General features: G+C 33.2%; 1 protein-coding gene across 4 annotated transcripts in view; it reads left to right on the forward strand.

Annotated features, from left to right (window-relative positions):
- Nucleotides 1–14,602, forward strand: part of LOC137236976 (uncharacterized) — a 225,855-nt gene that overhangs the window by 98,673 nt on the left and 112,580 nt on the right. The window contains exons 2-3 of one of the 4 annotated variants that reach the window (XM_067760083.1): nt 1,257–1,301; nt 11,470–14,432. The exons of 1 other annotated variant lie outside the window; for it this stretch is intronic. In XM_067760083.1, coding sequence (XP_067616184.1) covers nt 11,562–14,186 — 2,625 coding nt within the window. In that variant the 5' untranslated portion in view covers nt 1,257–1,301; nt 11,470–11,561 and the 3' untranslated portion in view covers nt 14,187–14,432. Of the gene's footprint in view, nt 1–1,256; nt 1,302–11,469; nt 14,433–14,602 lie in introns of those variants that run through there. 2 more of the 4 variants (XM_067760082.1, XM_067760085.1) reach the window with 2 other exon arrangements.

The raw sequence follows: 14,602 nt of genomic DNA on the forward strand, positions 1-14,602 counted from the left end.
TATACAGACCAATTCTAAATTGGGGAATAGGAATTTCGAATTTTCGAAGTCAGCTGTTTTGTCAATTGAAATTTCGTTGCGCATTTCTTATTTTGTTTAAAAAATATTGTGTAGAATGTAAATACATATTTTAGCACAAATTTTTACAAATAAGTGTTCTTTCTTAAAAGAACCAATTTCCTTTAACTATTTTGATGCATTCCCTTTAATTTAACTAGTGAAAAAACTCCTATGAAATGGCAAAGAAATCTCCCTCTCCCTCACATTCATAATACCAACTTTTCTCCCATAACCGGTTTCCGCTTTTTCGAACATTGTTCAGAATAGGAGGAAAGGGAGAAGTGAAAAACTCACAAGGAATTTTTATTTAGAATACGAGGAATGGGAGAAGGGAAAAAACTCGCACGGAATTTTCGTTTAGAATTCGGCTGATGGTATATTTAACACAAGTAGATAACCCTAAAACGGACGGCTGGTGAGATTGTGTTCACATACAAAAATAACTCCCATCAGCGAAAATGGCGTGACCTATGGTTACGGTGACTATCAGATCATATTAAAAAAAAAACAAATTTTTTTATAATATATAGTTTATTTTAAAAATAAATAACATTTCATTCGAGTTTATTTAAATCAACAATTACATAACTAAAGTGCATAAAATGCAAATCACTTGTATTTTTCTGAAGCATAAATTTGTTTAATTATATTTTCCTCGTTTTGTAAATATTCCTTAAATTCTAAGCAACTAAGTTCATAGTTGCATCTAGATATTAAAATAGCTTTAAGAGTCTCAATTTTCATTTCGTTTTTTTCGTCAGTCCATATATTGTTTAGTATAGAAAATATTCTTTCAGTGGGAGCATTTGACCCCGGTAAACACAAGTGAAATTCAACTATTTTCAAAATATTTTTAAAAGGTATAGAATTTTTCATAAAATGTTGAAATATTTCAACCCATTTACTGTCAACTAACTTTCCTCCGTCCGTCCATTCTTTTAGTTTACTTTGAGTGACAAAAGTTTTGACGCAATTGAACTCATCAAATAATTCGCTGTCATTAATTTTAATTTGACTTCTCTTTTCCATAATAAAACTCAAATTTCTTTCAACATCTTGCCAAGAAGGAAGTTTACGCATAAGTGCCCATGCCATCACTTCAACCTCCTTAAATGCATTATCCCACTGATTTAAATATTCAGTGCAATTAATATAAAACTGTTTAATATGATCTTTAATTTTATTTACATTTACAGGTCCTGTGTTCTCAAACTCTGAAATTATTTGCTTCACCATGAGTGGTAAAAAAATTGCATTCCTGCGTTCTGTGTTTTTTAATTTAAGTTCTTTTATAAGTAAAGACACTTCAACCATACAAATATTCTGTGATTCAATTTGAGTAATGTAATTATGGAAAAGAGATGCTTGGCAATGTGTAAACAAAAGCCACATTTATGAGGTAGGATTTGCAAGGAATGCTTTTAGAATGCTTGGACAGTGAGATAGTTCTAAGAAATATTTTTTAGTGGCTCGAAAAGTTTTAAAATTCGTTCAATTGCTGGCTTCAAAGTTAACCATCTTGTTTTACTAATTAATAAATTACTAATTAACAACTTAATTTGATAAAAGGGTTGCCGCCACAAAAATATATGTTTTGTATAGTTCATGAAAGCAGAACAAAATACACAACATTTACGAAAAACAGAACATTTTTGTTATTTCCGTCCGTAAAAAAACTACGCAGAACAAGCGCGTTAAAAACAGATATGTTCTGCCAAAAACAGAAGGGATGGTCACCGTACCTATGGTCCTTAAATTTCATTTTTGGAACGTAGCTGTATGAAAAAACTGGGTTTTCCCATCAAATTTAGATTTTGAATTACATCTGTTTACAATAAAACCTGCGATTTGATTTTCATAGAAAGTTCCATGAATAAATAAGACCATCTGAACATGTAGAAGAATACTTGGTGCCGAAAAATTGGGTGTGGATCAATCATGGGTGTTTTAGCAGGACAATATTCGCGAACACACTGCGAACTTTATCAAACAACGGATGCTATATCACGTCCCAAGCAGTTAGATCACCTCCCGGCATCACTGCACCTCAACCCATCGAGCATATATGGGAAAACCTAAAGAAAAATCCGAAGAAGGGCCAGTAGCAGTAAGACATGCTCAGAGCCGCGGTTTTGGTGTAATGGCAGAAAATTTTACCGGAGGTGACAGCAACGTTTGTTAGTTCCATGCCATGTCATTAACAATCCAAAATAAGAGCAAATGTAAAGCACACAGTGAAATAGAAATTGACGGCCTGCTGTTTTGTACACATTCTCTTGACACCAAATACCTCGTGTATGAGTTTAAGAGGTCGTAAACAGGAGACGCTGCTTCAGCCAGTAATGCAAAGGTTAAAAGTCTATCCTTTGAAGGTTCCGTTCCTTTCCAGGTCTCTGAGCTACAATTTGGGAAGACCGCAGCACTTAATAGCTGGAATGTAGACGGAAAAGTCGCGGCACTATTTGTAGCATTGAAGGGGTCGGCAGCCGAAATTTTACAGACGATTACCGAAGAAGAGCGAAAAAAAATTGATGGGCGCTAGAGTGGCGATACGGAAGCGAACAAATGAAGCAGATGCACCAAATAGAATTGCGAAACCACTACCAGAAATCTAATGAGACTGCAGCATTTTCCGTTGGATATCGAAAGGCTAGCTCTTCTGGCGAATACGGATGCACCCGTGGAATACACAAAAAAGGAAAAATTCAAAGTTTATAAATTGAATATGGGATACCGAAACAAAGGGAGCTACATATGCAAACCCTAAACCAACATTTGCTGAAACGGTATCCCATCCACTGACTCAGGAAAGAGTCTAAATTTTGAGTACACCTGCATGCAAAGCTCATCGAAATTTTTCTTCTTTTTCGTTGTATTTAAAATGGTTTTGTGAGTAAATAAGGCGGCCGGTTGTCGTTTCTTGTATAGCAATTGATGATAATTTAATTTAGGATTGAAACAAAAAAAAAAATTTTTTTTTTTTTGGTAAAAGTTGGCGGATATACCTGTTTTTCGAAATGCCTATTTTTAGGCCCTTTTTAAAACTTTGATGAAAAAAAAAATGTTAAAATATGTGCTCCGTCAAATTAACAGTAGTTATTTGTGACATATTCAGTTACCTAAATTCATAAAGTCTACCTGCGTCCAGCTGCAACTTCAATTTTTACATCAAATAAAGTTAAACAACCTTGGGCATAAATACGCGCCTGAGCAGGTATATATAATTCAGTACGGCCGTAAGGTCGTTTTTGTTATTGGAACTTGTTACAACAATAATTTTTTTTAGTTACGAATTGTATACCTGAAATTCATTTTAATAATTTGAGTAGGTATATAAAGCTATCCATCATACAATGCACATTATCATTCGTCTTTTGGAGATTAAGGAACTAAGTATTCTGTTTACTTAAATAAAGTGAATAGTATTTTTAAATATAGTTCACAGTTTAATATTTAGTCAGATACACTCGAAGCCAATTCTAATATGTATCTAAAAAACTCGAAACTATTTGCGGTGTTTAAATCTACAAAGTCAAGACGGGACTTCGTTGAGGCTATTATGAGAGAATTAGCGAGTGAAACAAGCATTAAAGAAAAGGAAGGCCTGGAAGAAAAAATTGGTTTACAATACATTATGATAGAAAGAAACTGGAAGGACGTCTATCGTAACAATTCAAAATTTCTAAGTAAGCATGGAAAGTGGCTAGCTGACAAAACTTTTTTGGACGAAGAAACGCCTAGCACGTCAACCAATCCAACTAGAGAGAGACCAACAAAACCCATAGAAGAGTGTTCTACCTACACAAGGAAAAGGAAGCTGTCTGATACCACAAAAGCTATGGCCACGACTCATCTTTCAGAAGCACTGGCTATTAAATATAAAAAAGACGAAGAAAACGTGAAGTCTCATATAACACAAGCAGTTGCTGTAGCAAGTCCAGTGCGACTGATGAGGATCAAAAACAGCATTCCCACACCCCCAAATGTGCCACCTAGGAGATACACTCCTGAAGAGTCTTTGGCGCTGTTTATAGATCTCGGTTTAACGAAGAAAAAATATATTATATTGCGTAAGTCATTATTGCAACGTAATGCCGATATTTTACCTGGATACAAAAAAATTACTCAAGCCAAGAAAGAAGCAGTTCCTCTAAGTCCCAAAATAACCGAAGTATCAGCTGAAATTGAGTTACAAAACCTAATGGATCATACGTCTACACGACTCCTTCAAAGTTTTACTGAAGAAAAGTTGAAATCACTGCCAAAGGAGCTAGCATTGATAACTAAGTGGGGCTGTGATCGATCATCAGGACAAAGCGCATATAAACAAAGAATAAATGTAGACGATGAAACAATTACAGATATTAATATGTTTATGGCTTCTATTGTTGCATTACGACTAAAAGATGAAGCTTCAGAATATTGCAAAAACCCACGTCCGCCATCAACTATATTGTACCGCCCGATATTATTTAAATACGAGAAGGAGTCTTCGGAACTCATAAAAGCTACAGTGAGTGATATAAAAAATCAAATTGCCAAATTAGAACCAACAATAATTTAAATTGAAGAGGGGAATGTCAATACAATAAAGCATGATTTTCTTCTAAGAATGGTCGATGGAAAAGTTTTGAACTTAATAAAAAATACGACATCTACAATGAAATGTCCAATTTGTAAGAATAGCCAAAAGCACTTTGAAAATCTTGATGATTCAATAACTGACGAACAGAATTATGAGTATGGAATATCTCCTTTGCATGCTAGGATAAGATGTATGGAATTTGTTTTGAAGCTGGCTTATACACTACCACAACAAGGAGAAGTTTTCGATGACAATACAATATGTAAGGAGAAACAAAACAGGAGAAAAAAAATAATTCAGGATGCATTCTATAAAGAGATTGGCCTTAGATTTGACTGTCCAAAGTATGGATACGGAAATACAAATGATGGTAACTCCTCAAGAAGATTTTTTGAAAACGATGACAGGAGTTGATAGAGATATTGTGAAAAGATTGGGAGTAATTTTAAATATTTTAAACTGCCATGAACCAGTTAATGGACCCAAATTTGGTGAATATGCATCTAAAACTACAAAGTTGCTTCATCAAAAGTATCCTGAGAAGAAACTTACAACAACTGTACATAAAATTTTAGCACATGGAAAAGATTTAATAGAGTACCAGTGCTTACCATTAGGAGAATTGTCTGAAGAAGCTCAAGAATCTAAGAACGAAGACTACAAAAGATATAGATGTATGAACACCTGCAAAGTATCACGAGATAGACAAAACGAATACCTTTTCAACATGTTAGCTATCTCTTCTGATCCAGTCATATCATCTATGAGGTATGTAAGAACACAAAAAGATCTTACAGATGCGTATAGCTCAGAAATGGTTGCATTGTTAGATATATGTTCCAGTGACGATGACTATGTTAAGATAAAATAAGTTTCTCACTTCTTATCAAAACAATGAAAAAGAGTTTAGTAATCAATTTTGTTACTTTATTGGATAATAAGATATATATGTACAAGTTAATTTTTTATTTCAAATAAAAGAATTAATTAATTTAGTAATTTATAAATAAGTTTATTGCATTTCTCTAAAGTTTATCAAATTTATTTTAAAGCTTAGGCATTTCGCCTTCAAACGAGTATTAAATTTTTATAGAAATCAATATGTCTGTCGAGTTTGGTACAAATTGGTAAAGCGGTTACTAAGATCAAACTTTTTAGCATAAATGGGCAGTGTCACTCCTCTTTTCCAAAATTCGTTGGCTGTTTAATCTTTAGCTCAAATAAAATTTCATTGAACCACTTTCAATAACTTTTAGTTAATAAAATACATAGTTAGCTTGTAAATTAAAAAAAAAAAAAAAAAACATGCAAAATTTTACGATGAATTTTGAAGCACCTTGTTATTGTGGCTCCAAAAACGGACATTTGAGTTTTATAAGAGTATTGCCATTTAAAAGGAACAATACGCCTATCGATTTTGGTAGTTATTGATTACGTGACTACTTAGATACAACTTTTTATCATAAGTGGGCAGTGCTACGCTATCTTATGAAAATCATTAGTTTATCTTATTTAATGCTTAAATACGTCATTCTAAGACAAATCTCATTTAAATTTTTTTATTTTTTACTAAAAACATTTTTGCATTTTTCTAAATTTTTTTGAAGCACCCTCTATCTGTGACATTCTGAGCTTTCACACAATAAAACTTCAAATAATTAGCTTTCATTTGCATTTTAAATTTTTAAAATATCTTCATTGGTTCAAAAGATGATTTTTGCAAAGAAAAAACTCAAAAGGCGCCACTGTGAGATGGTGCTGTCAAATGCTTCATCTGTGGAAAGCGTACTGCCACTGGAGAGATCACTCATACCATCGCCTCTCTAGCGCCCATCAATGTTTCGTAGTTGCTCCGCTTTTCTTCGGAAATCGTCTGCAAAATTTCGGCTGCCGATCCCTTCATGCTACAAGTAGTCCGGCGACTTTACCGTTTAAATTCCAGCTATTAAGTGATGCGGTCTTCTCAAATTGTAGCTCAAAGATTTGGAAAGGAACAGGTCCTGGGAGGAGTAGCATATGAAGTCGTAATTGGGAACTATACGGAGAGAATTTTTTACTTAAACCAAAGCAGAAACAAGTAAAACTAGGTTTGTTTTTCAACATGGAAAACAATTTCTTGTTATTAAGAAAATATGGGACTTTTTGAATTTTTCAATTAACAAGAAAATATTTACTTATTTCCGTCTTGATAACCACTTAAATAGTTAAGAATTGTTTCCTTAATTTAAGTACATATTTTCTTGCTGCAAAAATAAGAAAATGTATACTCAAGTTACTCAAGTTTTTGCTTGGTAAAATATCAGTTATAAGAACGACCTTTCTTGAAGTAAGAAAACTTTTTCACCTAAAATGAAGTAAATATTTCCTTAATGTTGACTGAAATAATCAAACAAATTTTTTCCTAAACTCAGTAAACCCTTTTCCTAATAAAGCACAGAAATATATTTATACCCAATTGGGCTGGTACAGATTTGATTGAAATTTTTTTGTTTAAAAGTGAATTCGTTTTTAAAGTAATATGAGTTACATGAAGATATATAGAGACATGCTTAAAAATTAATGTTTACTTAAGTAATTTTAATGAATCATTTTACCTATTTCATAAAGTATGAGGTTTGAATGCCGATTTACCATTTGGTAAACGAAATTTGTGTAATTTTAATGAATCATTTTACCTATTTCATAAAATATGAGGTTTGAATGCCGATTTACCATTTGGTAAACGACATTTGTGTAGTGGTTTACATTTGAATATTGCAATATTTATTTTTCTAAACAAGCTAGTATGTTTGTTTGTATAATAGCGACGGGGTGCACTTACCAAAGCTTTTCCGTCTTTTTTGTAGGCAGGCCACTCCAAAAGTAAGTCGTTAATTGGTTTGTTTTTACTTTTTGTAAGGATGTTTTGTTTTGTTCTGAGGTTTCTACACAACGTCTTTGAAACTCCTCCCACGGTTGACAAAAATATCGGAGCCATTCCTTGTGTTCCTCTAAGGCATCAACTGACGAGCTTGGAATCGGTTCGATGTCTTCTGGTAAATAAGTGTGATTGAAAAGAATTTCTTTTCGCCGAAACAATACTTTAATTACGCAAACGTGCAACTGAATTTTTATAAAAATGGTACAATTTTCCACTAGGATATCTGTTGTTCTTATTGTAATAAACCTCCTGTAATTGTAATTGCTTTAAGATTTAATGAGTATAGAAAAATAATAATGAGTTGGTTAAATAACAATGATTAAATTGATTCCGCTGACCTTCTAAGCCGATTGAATTTTGCTGTCCCTCCTAGAGCATCCCGAAACTATGTACCTTTTGATTTACCCCTTTGTCGTCGAAACTTTGCTAAAAGTAATCCTTTTCTTATTTGGTGTTCGCACTACAATGACTTGTATTTTTTTTTACACGCCGGCGTTATTTGTCCCGTATAAAACCCAGACACGATATCGTATAAGGATGGGTTGGATACATTGACCATTCAACCTGGAACATTAAAAAGAAACAAGACAGAACTGTGTTGATTGGAATCTGGTGCATTGCAACAACGTTTAAAACATGATTTCTCGCTAGATACTGACCGGAATCGCGTGCATTCCAACAACTTACTTTTTTATGCATTGTGATGGCATGCAACACTATACTATCAGAGTTCTGCCGCATTCCGACGACATACAGATTGGAATGTTGTTTGCATTCCCACAGGAAGCCGATCGGAACCCTGCGCATTCCAAATGCTTGCTGAGCTGAATTTGATGCATTCAGCCTGCATACGATTTTCTTTTATTTCTAGCTATATATTCAGAAATTTAATTGTATTTATATATATATTACGAGGCGGACCCGTGCGCATCTTGTGCAGCCAATATAAAAGTATCTCATCAAATATCAACAGAAATCAGCTGCTCTATCAATCAATTAAAACTTCAGCTTGCGCTGCCATCTGGCGTATGGTAGCAACTGCCGGTAATGCAGTGCAAATATTCACAATAGTGCCATAGTACAAGTAGATTTCTTTGTGTACTCACAATCGTTTATTTTTAACAAATTATTTTAATAAAATATAGCTAAACAAAAACACTATCACCAAAATTGCCCAAAGCTCGCTAATATCCCGAATCTTCATCCTTACAACCAAAACCTTATTTATAGATTTGTATTCCAAATAAGAGCGAAAAAAAGCAGCAATTAGAAATAATATATATGACTCGTTCTACTACAACATTGTTGAAATTTTGATATAATTAAATTTTAGCTTTTGAACTGTATACATATATATGTGTATTTTTATCAAATAGTCGACCATTTTACGTTTGTTGTCGACTTTATATAAATAAAATAAATAAATATTCACAAAACGTGTAAACGCCTTTTTTCAAAGCGATTATTTGAAATTTCAAAACAATTTTGAAGTGATCACTATCAAAAATGGACTGCATCACCTTTGTGCACATGGCACTAAATTTCATTAACATAATTCACCACCATAACGGTTAGCTTACTGAAAAGTTAAAATTAATGAGACGAAAGGTTTCAGCTTCAATGTCTGACAATAATTGATTTTATTGAAAAAATTTCTTTCTCTTTTATAGATAATTTCTTAACCTACACATTAATAATTATCCTAATACTAACAAACTAAAAATATGTACATTTGCAATAGTGGTATGCATACATGTAGATTTGTATTAATACTATGCATACATGTAGATTTGTATGCAAAGTCAGCAGACTGATATTCATGTAAAATGTTTGTATGTGAATATTTGGTTAATTCACATTATTGGTTGTATGTAAATATTTTGGTGATAAACTAACATTGACGATCGGCAGTGTATTGACCGGAGTGTGTGACTAAGCAGAGTTTCTTAGGTGTGAACTGGTTTCATATTCGGCATTCCATTGATGTTACCGAACCGCTGTGTTAGGTCCATGTAATTTATGTCGCATAATATTGTAATATGATTATGCTATTACTAAAATGTATTGGCATAGAAGTTCATGGTGCGTAATGCCGCAAATGTATTGCATAGGTGGGCATGACGCATAATGCTACATTACCACTAATTCTCCAGCGAATTTGGCACAAATCTGATTTGCCACGCACAGAAAATCTCGTTCTCGCATTAGTTTAGATTTAGAAGTGTAAAATTCAACAGCGTTTACAATAATGTTTGCTCTGTCTCTTGGCGTTAACATCGAAGGATTCGTTTCTTCAAGGAAGTGCTTTTTTAAACTTTCAGTCTTGGAAAATAAATAACTTGCCAAATCAATCAAAAAGCATAAATTCATTTAAAAGTACAATTTCACGTATTCAAATTGTATACTTACAAAATCAGCGGACCCTAATTTAAATTTCCTTGGAGCAGGTGAAGTAGTAGCCTCTAAAATCTTCCGGAGCTGGGTTTCTATACGTACAAGTATATCCTTTATCTCGCAGGTTTCCTAAAAATGTTAATTATGTATAAAACAATTTGCTATAAAGTCGCCATGCTTCCAAATATTACGTTTTGTTTCTGCAACTGTTTCAATTTCGATTGAAATTTAAATTTTGTGCTAAAGCGGTCTCTCAATATTTTCTCAATGTCGCTTTCTGTCAAATATAACAGCGTTTTTTGATCACTAATTCCAAAAACTGTAAAAACATTGAATTATTGGAATATGTGCATGGCGATTAGTATAAAAAAGCATAAATGTAAGGTTTACACCTCAAAGTGCTTACTTGCTTATAAATATTTTCCAAAATTTGAAACACAAATTAAATGCAAAATTCTTTTAGCACTGCATAAAATATTTGTTTCTTGAAATACATTGCTCAAACTATTTACATTTATGCATTTTTTGTTTAGGCTTTATTTTAAATATATTTACTTGCAATTTAAATGCCCAAATAACGTGTCCAATTTCCACTCGCTAAGTGTTTTGAACAAAATATCCGCCATTACTTCTCTTGTTTTATTTTTTACTCACTGGTATGAAGAACGTCTTTTCACTTCAAAATGCAAACACTTAATGAAGATTTTTGTTTGCCAGGGTTGCCAACAATCGCATATCGTAATGGAAATAGCTTATATAATATTTCTAATTGCTGCTTTATGTGCAGGTCCCTTTTTCGCTCTTATTAGGAATCCAAATTATTTCCAAATCCAAATTATTAATTTTATTAAAATAATTTGTTATAAATAAAGTCAGATTTTAATTCAAAAGCACTAGTCTTACGTAAGCTATCAGCCATTTGCAGATCGTCATCATAGGCGTACAACGTGGTTGCAGTGTAGAAATAAAACTGATAAACAGCCTTAACTACCTATCGATTTGGTTTTGTTTCATACGGCCGGATAGTAGATCATTTATTGCACGAGCCCGTGTTTCTCTAGATGACAATATCTCGGGGGCGGCACAGTACTCATCTCACGATATCAGATATGCCATACAACTTTTACCATGTGCCTAGACCTAAGATTAATTTCATCTGGTTAAATGCTTTAAAAATAATGAAAAATTTGCTTTGGTTTTCATGTGGAAAACATAAAAATATGCGAAGTTTTTTTCTTCAAAGATCAAAATACAAAATCACATTAAGTAATGTTTTTTTTGTGTATGATAATTGAATTTCGAGCAGAAAATTTCAATCTGGCAATATTTTATTTACAGGGTTATGCCCTCATCATCAAATGCTAATATAATTTAAACTTATATATATGTATAATGTAAGTTTTTTGTGGCTACGATCTCTATATGTATGTATCTACTCTCCGTTCATAATAAACTTTAATGGCCGAAAGTCTAATATTTACATTTATTTTAATTTTTTTTGCCGTTTTAGTAAAAAGTTATATATCAAAAACCAATCGCGCGTTTGATTTGCTTCTTTATACCGTATTGAGCTTTTAGACAAAAAGCAGCTACATCTTAAAAATGACAGCAGCACTTTATGCGTCGGATCTATTTCGCCTTGACCACAATGAATTCATAAACTACTTACCACATTTGGTACTAGAAGAGCTACTTATGACTCAAATAAAAATAAATGGCTCTTGGAACTTCTTATTTCGAGCATCACTTAATAAACAAAGTCAGATATCTTCACTTCTCTGTTTGGCCTGTAATGAAAGCTTAGGTCTCAAGGTAGTTGACGACCACTTAAAAAGCGTTTCCCATGAGCGAGCGTTAAAAAAAGTCGAGCGGTTGTATCATCCTTATTACACACCTAGTAAGGAATGTGGAAGAAATACAGAACCTGAGACTATTTCTGATCAAGATCAGACAGCAATATCCAAGTCGAAATACATTTGCGAAAATAGAGATAATTCAAATCTGATTCCTTGTAATGCAGTTTCGGCCCAAAACGTTTTAACCCAAGAAGTAAGTGAGCCAGAAGACATGTTGATAGATGTTAAATTACCACTCAAGCAACTGTTGAATATTGAATTTAGTGCTGAAAAAGGGAAATGGATGCGGATGATAACAGTGAACAAAACAGCAACCACTAAGTTCTACTGCGCTTTATGTTCAAAGTTTTGTTTTGGAATCATAACTGTAGACAATCATTTGCGAGGTTTAGCTCATAAAAGGGCCCAATTAGCATGCTTGGGCGTTCGCTGTTTAAATTATAAATATCTTAACAAAAACTGTATATACGGCCACGGCGAATCATTTTTAATTAACATTAAAAATAAAACAACCAAGCATATCATGGATCATTTACTATATAAACCGGATATCAGTAGCGCACTTATAAATACTGTGGACGTGAACAAAACCGATCGTGTTCAGGTAAAATACTCCGAAAGTATGTTAAAACGTAACACAAAAATATCAAATAAGGTTAAACTTATAAAGAAGGAAATACAAATAAAAAACAAAAATGTGGAAGGGCTCATAGGCGTTGAATATGTTGTTAAAATAATGAAAACAACAACAGATAAATGTCCGATTTATGAGTGTAGTCTATGCGAGATAATTCTCAACCAAAATCGTATGCAAGGTCATCTTAGTGGTTATAATCATCGGCTTAAGTATTGCGAATTACATTATCCAAACACCATCGAGAAATTTAAAGACATGATTGGGCACGTTAAGTATACTGACTATTTCAATGCAATGAGTTATATTTTGTCAAAATTGGCTAGTGCAATTGAGCAACATCATGGTCGTAGTACTCCTTACGTAGTTTTATCATCAATATTCAGCAAAATGAGAACAGATGTTATAGCACATATATATAGCTACCCCAATGCATGTCAGCAATACGGACCGTCATTCACACACGTTGTTAGCAATGAGGAAATAAAAAAGATAACATCGAATCATATAGATTATGTGGCTCAAAATAACAACTATGCCAGGTTCGCAGAAAACACAGATGGAAAATTGTATTTGAATCAAAAATGTTACGATCCAAATAAAAGAAATATTGATAGTTTTGATATTCGCAAAAGAAAACGCTCACATTCTCCCATCACTAGCCAAACAAGATGCCAATCGCCGAAAAAAATTAAAGACCCTTTTCAGCTTGTGTACAATAAACCCAATGTGCCCTCATTTTACAGAGACAAAATAGCAGTAGCGTCTAGTGAAATCGAACGTATTTACAAAGAGTATCGCAAAAATCCGGAGAGTCATCCTCTTTATGACGAGGAATGGAACTTGTTTTGGCGTCGACGAAAGGAACAGCTGATTTCACAAGGAATCGATCACAGATTATATGATTATCAACCCGATTGGGTTCGATATTTTCGTTGTCGCTTAGAGGAACTTTTCGAAAAAGAGATCAAAGAATCGAAAATGGAAGTACTAGGGGGTTTGTCAGAATATAATTTGTCAAATTTACCAAAGGCAGAGAAAGGATACCATCCAAGCCCTGATAAAGGTTTTCACAGTACAAGTTCATATCTTGATGATATTTCGCATCGCACTCAACTCGATTATTTAAGTAATACAAATAATATGGCTGACCGCAAACCTACTTTAGTCCATGTTCTTCGCCTACTTACTGCTTTAGAGGACTATCTCGGTAGCCTAGGAATAAAAATAATGGATTTACTATCAAAAGCTTTAATGATAGAAAAAAATTGCTCTAATAATTATGAGTTAGAGCAGCAAATATTGTCGTTTGATAATTGCACCCTTTTAGAAACTGCTGTGGAAAAATTAAAGGGAATATTATTCGCTGGGTTACTTGATAACACTAAACAACAGGGATTTACTAGGGTAATAAAGTTTACTACAGAATTATTGGAATATGCAGACAAAATGGGATGGCGGTGTTTACAAATAGAGGTCGACAGCAAAGCTAGTCCAACATTAAAAAAATTAGCTGAAGCTGTTCAAATCACCAATACATATCAAACTAATGAAAAGTCACTTTCCGAGACTCTAAGAGATCTATTATATATGCAGAAAAACTACTCTCAAGGTGCTTTCAATGGCTCTCGTAATCAAACGACATATAATAAATCTCATCGATCTATACAAAGTTCAGGTGAAGGTCAGTATTGTTTGGAGGTAGATGAAGGGGACGCCTACTGTCAAACATTTTAACTGCGTTTACCCAATGCAGAAGAAACTTAAATGGTGGTGTGTATAAACTTTATACAGTAAACTTTATACTATAAAGTTAATATAAAAATCTGCGCCGAAATCGGAAGCACGACAACTAAACCAAATCTAAGATCCATTCTATGTGGTAAACTTAGAAGTACGTAAAAAATGTTATTAGAAATATATCTTAAATTTGTAATTGATGCTACTTTAAAAATAAAATTTAAATCATCCATGCTTCACTAATTTAAGTTTGTTTGTCTTAAAAATCATCTTTAAATTAAGACTGACGACAGAGTGGATGCTAGAAGCGTTGCTTTAAAATTAATATAGAAAGCTATGAATATTGTTTCTTATGGAAAATTATAAAAAGTGTAAGAGGGCCAGCAAAGTTCCGAACTTTTAAAATATACATA

Source organism: Eurosta solidaginis, chromosome 1 (assembly GCF_040869045.1).
Source record: "Eurosta solidaginis isolate ZX-2024a chromosome 1, ASM4086904v1, whole genome shotgun sequence".
Classification (NCBI taxonomy): domain Eukaryota; kingdom Metazoa; phylum Arthropoda; class Insecta; order Diptera; family Tephritidae; genus Eurosta; species Eurosta solidaginis.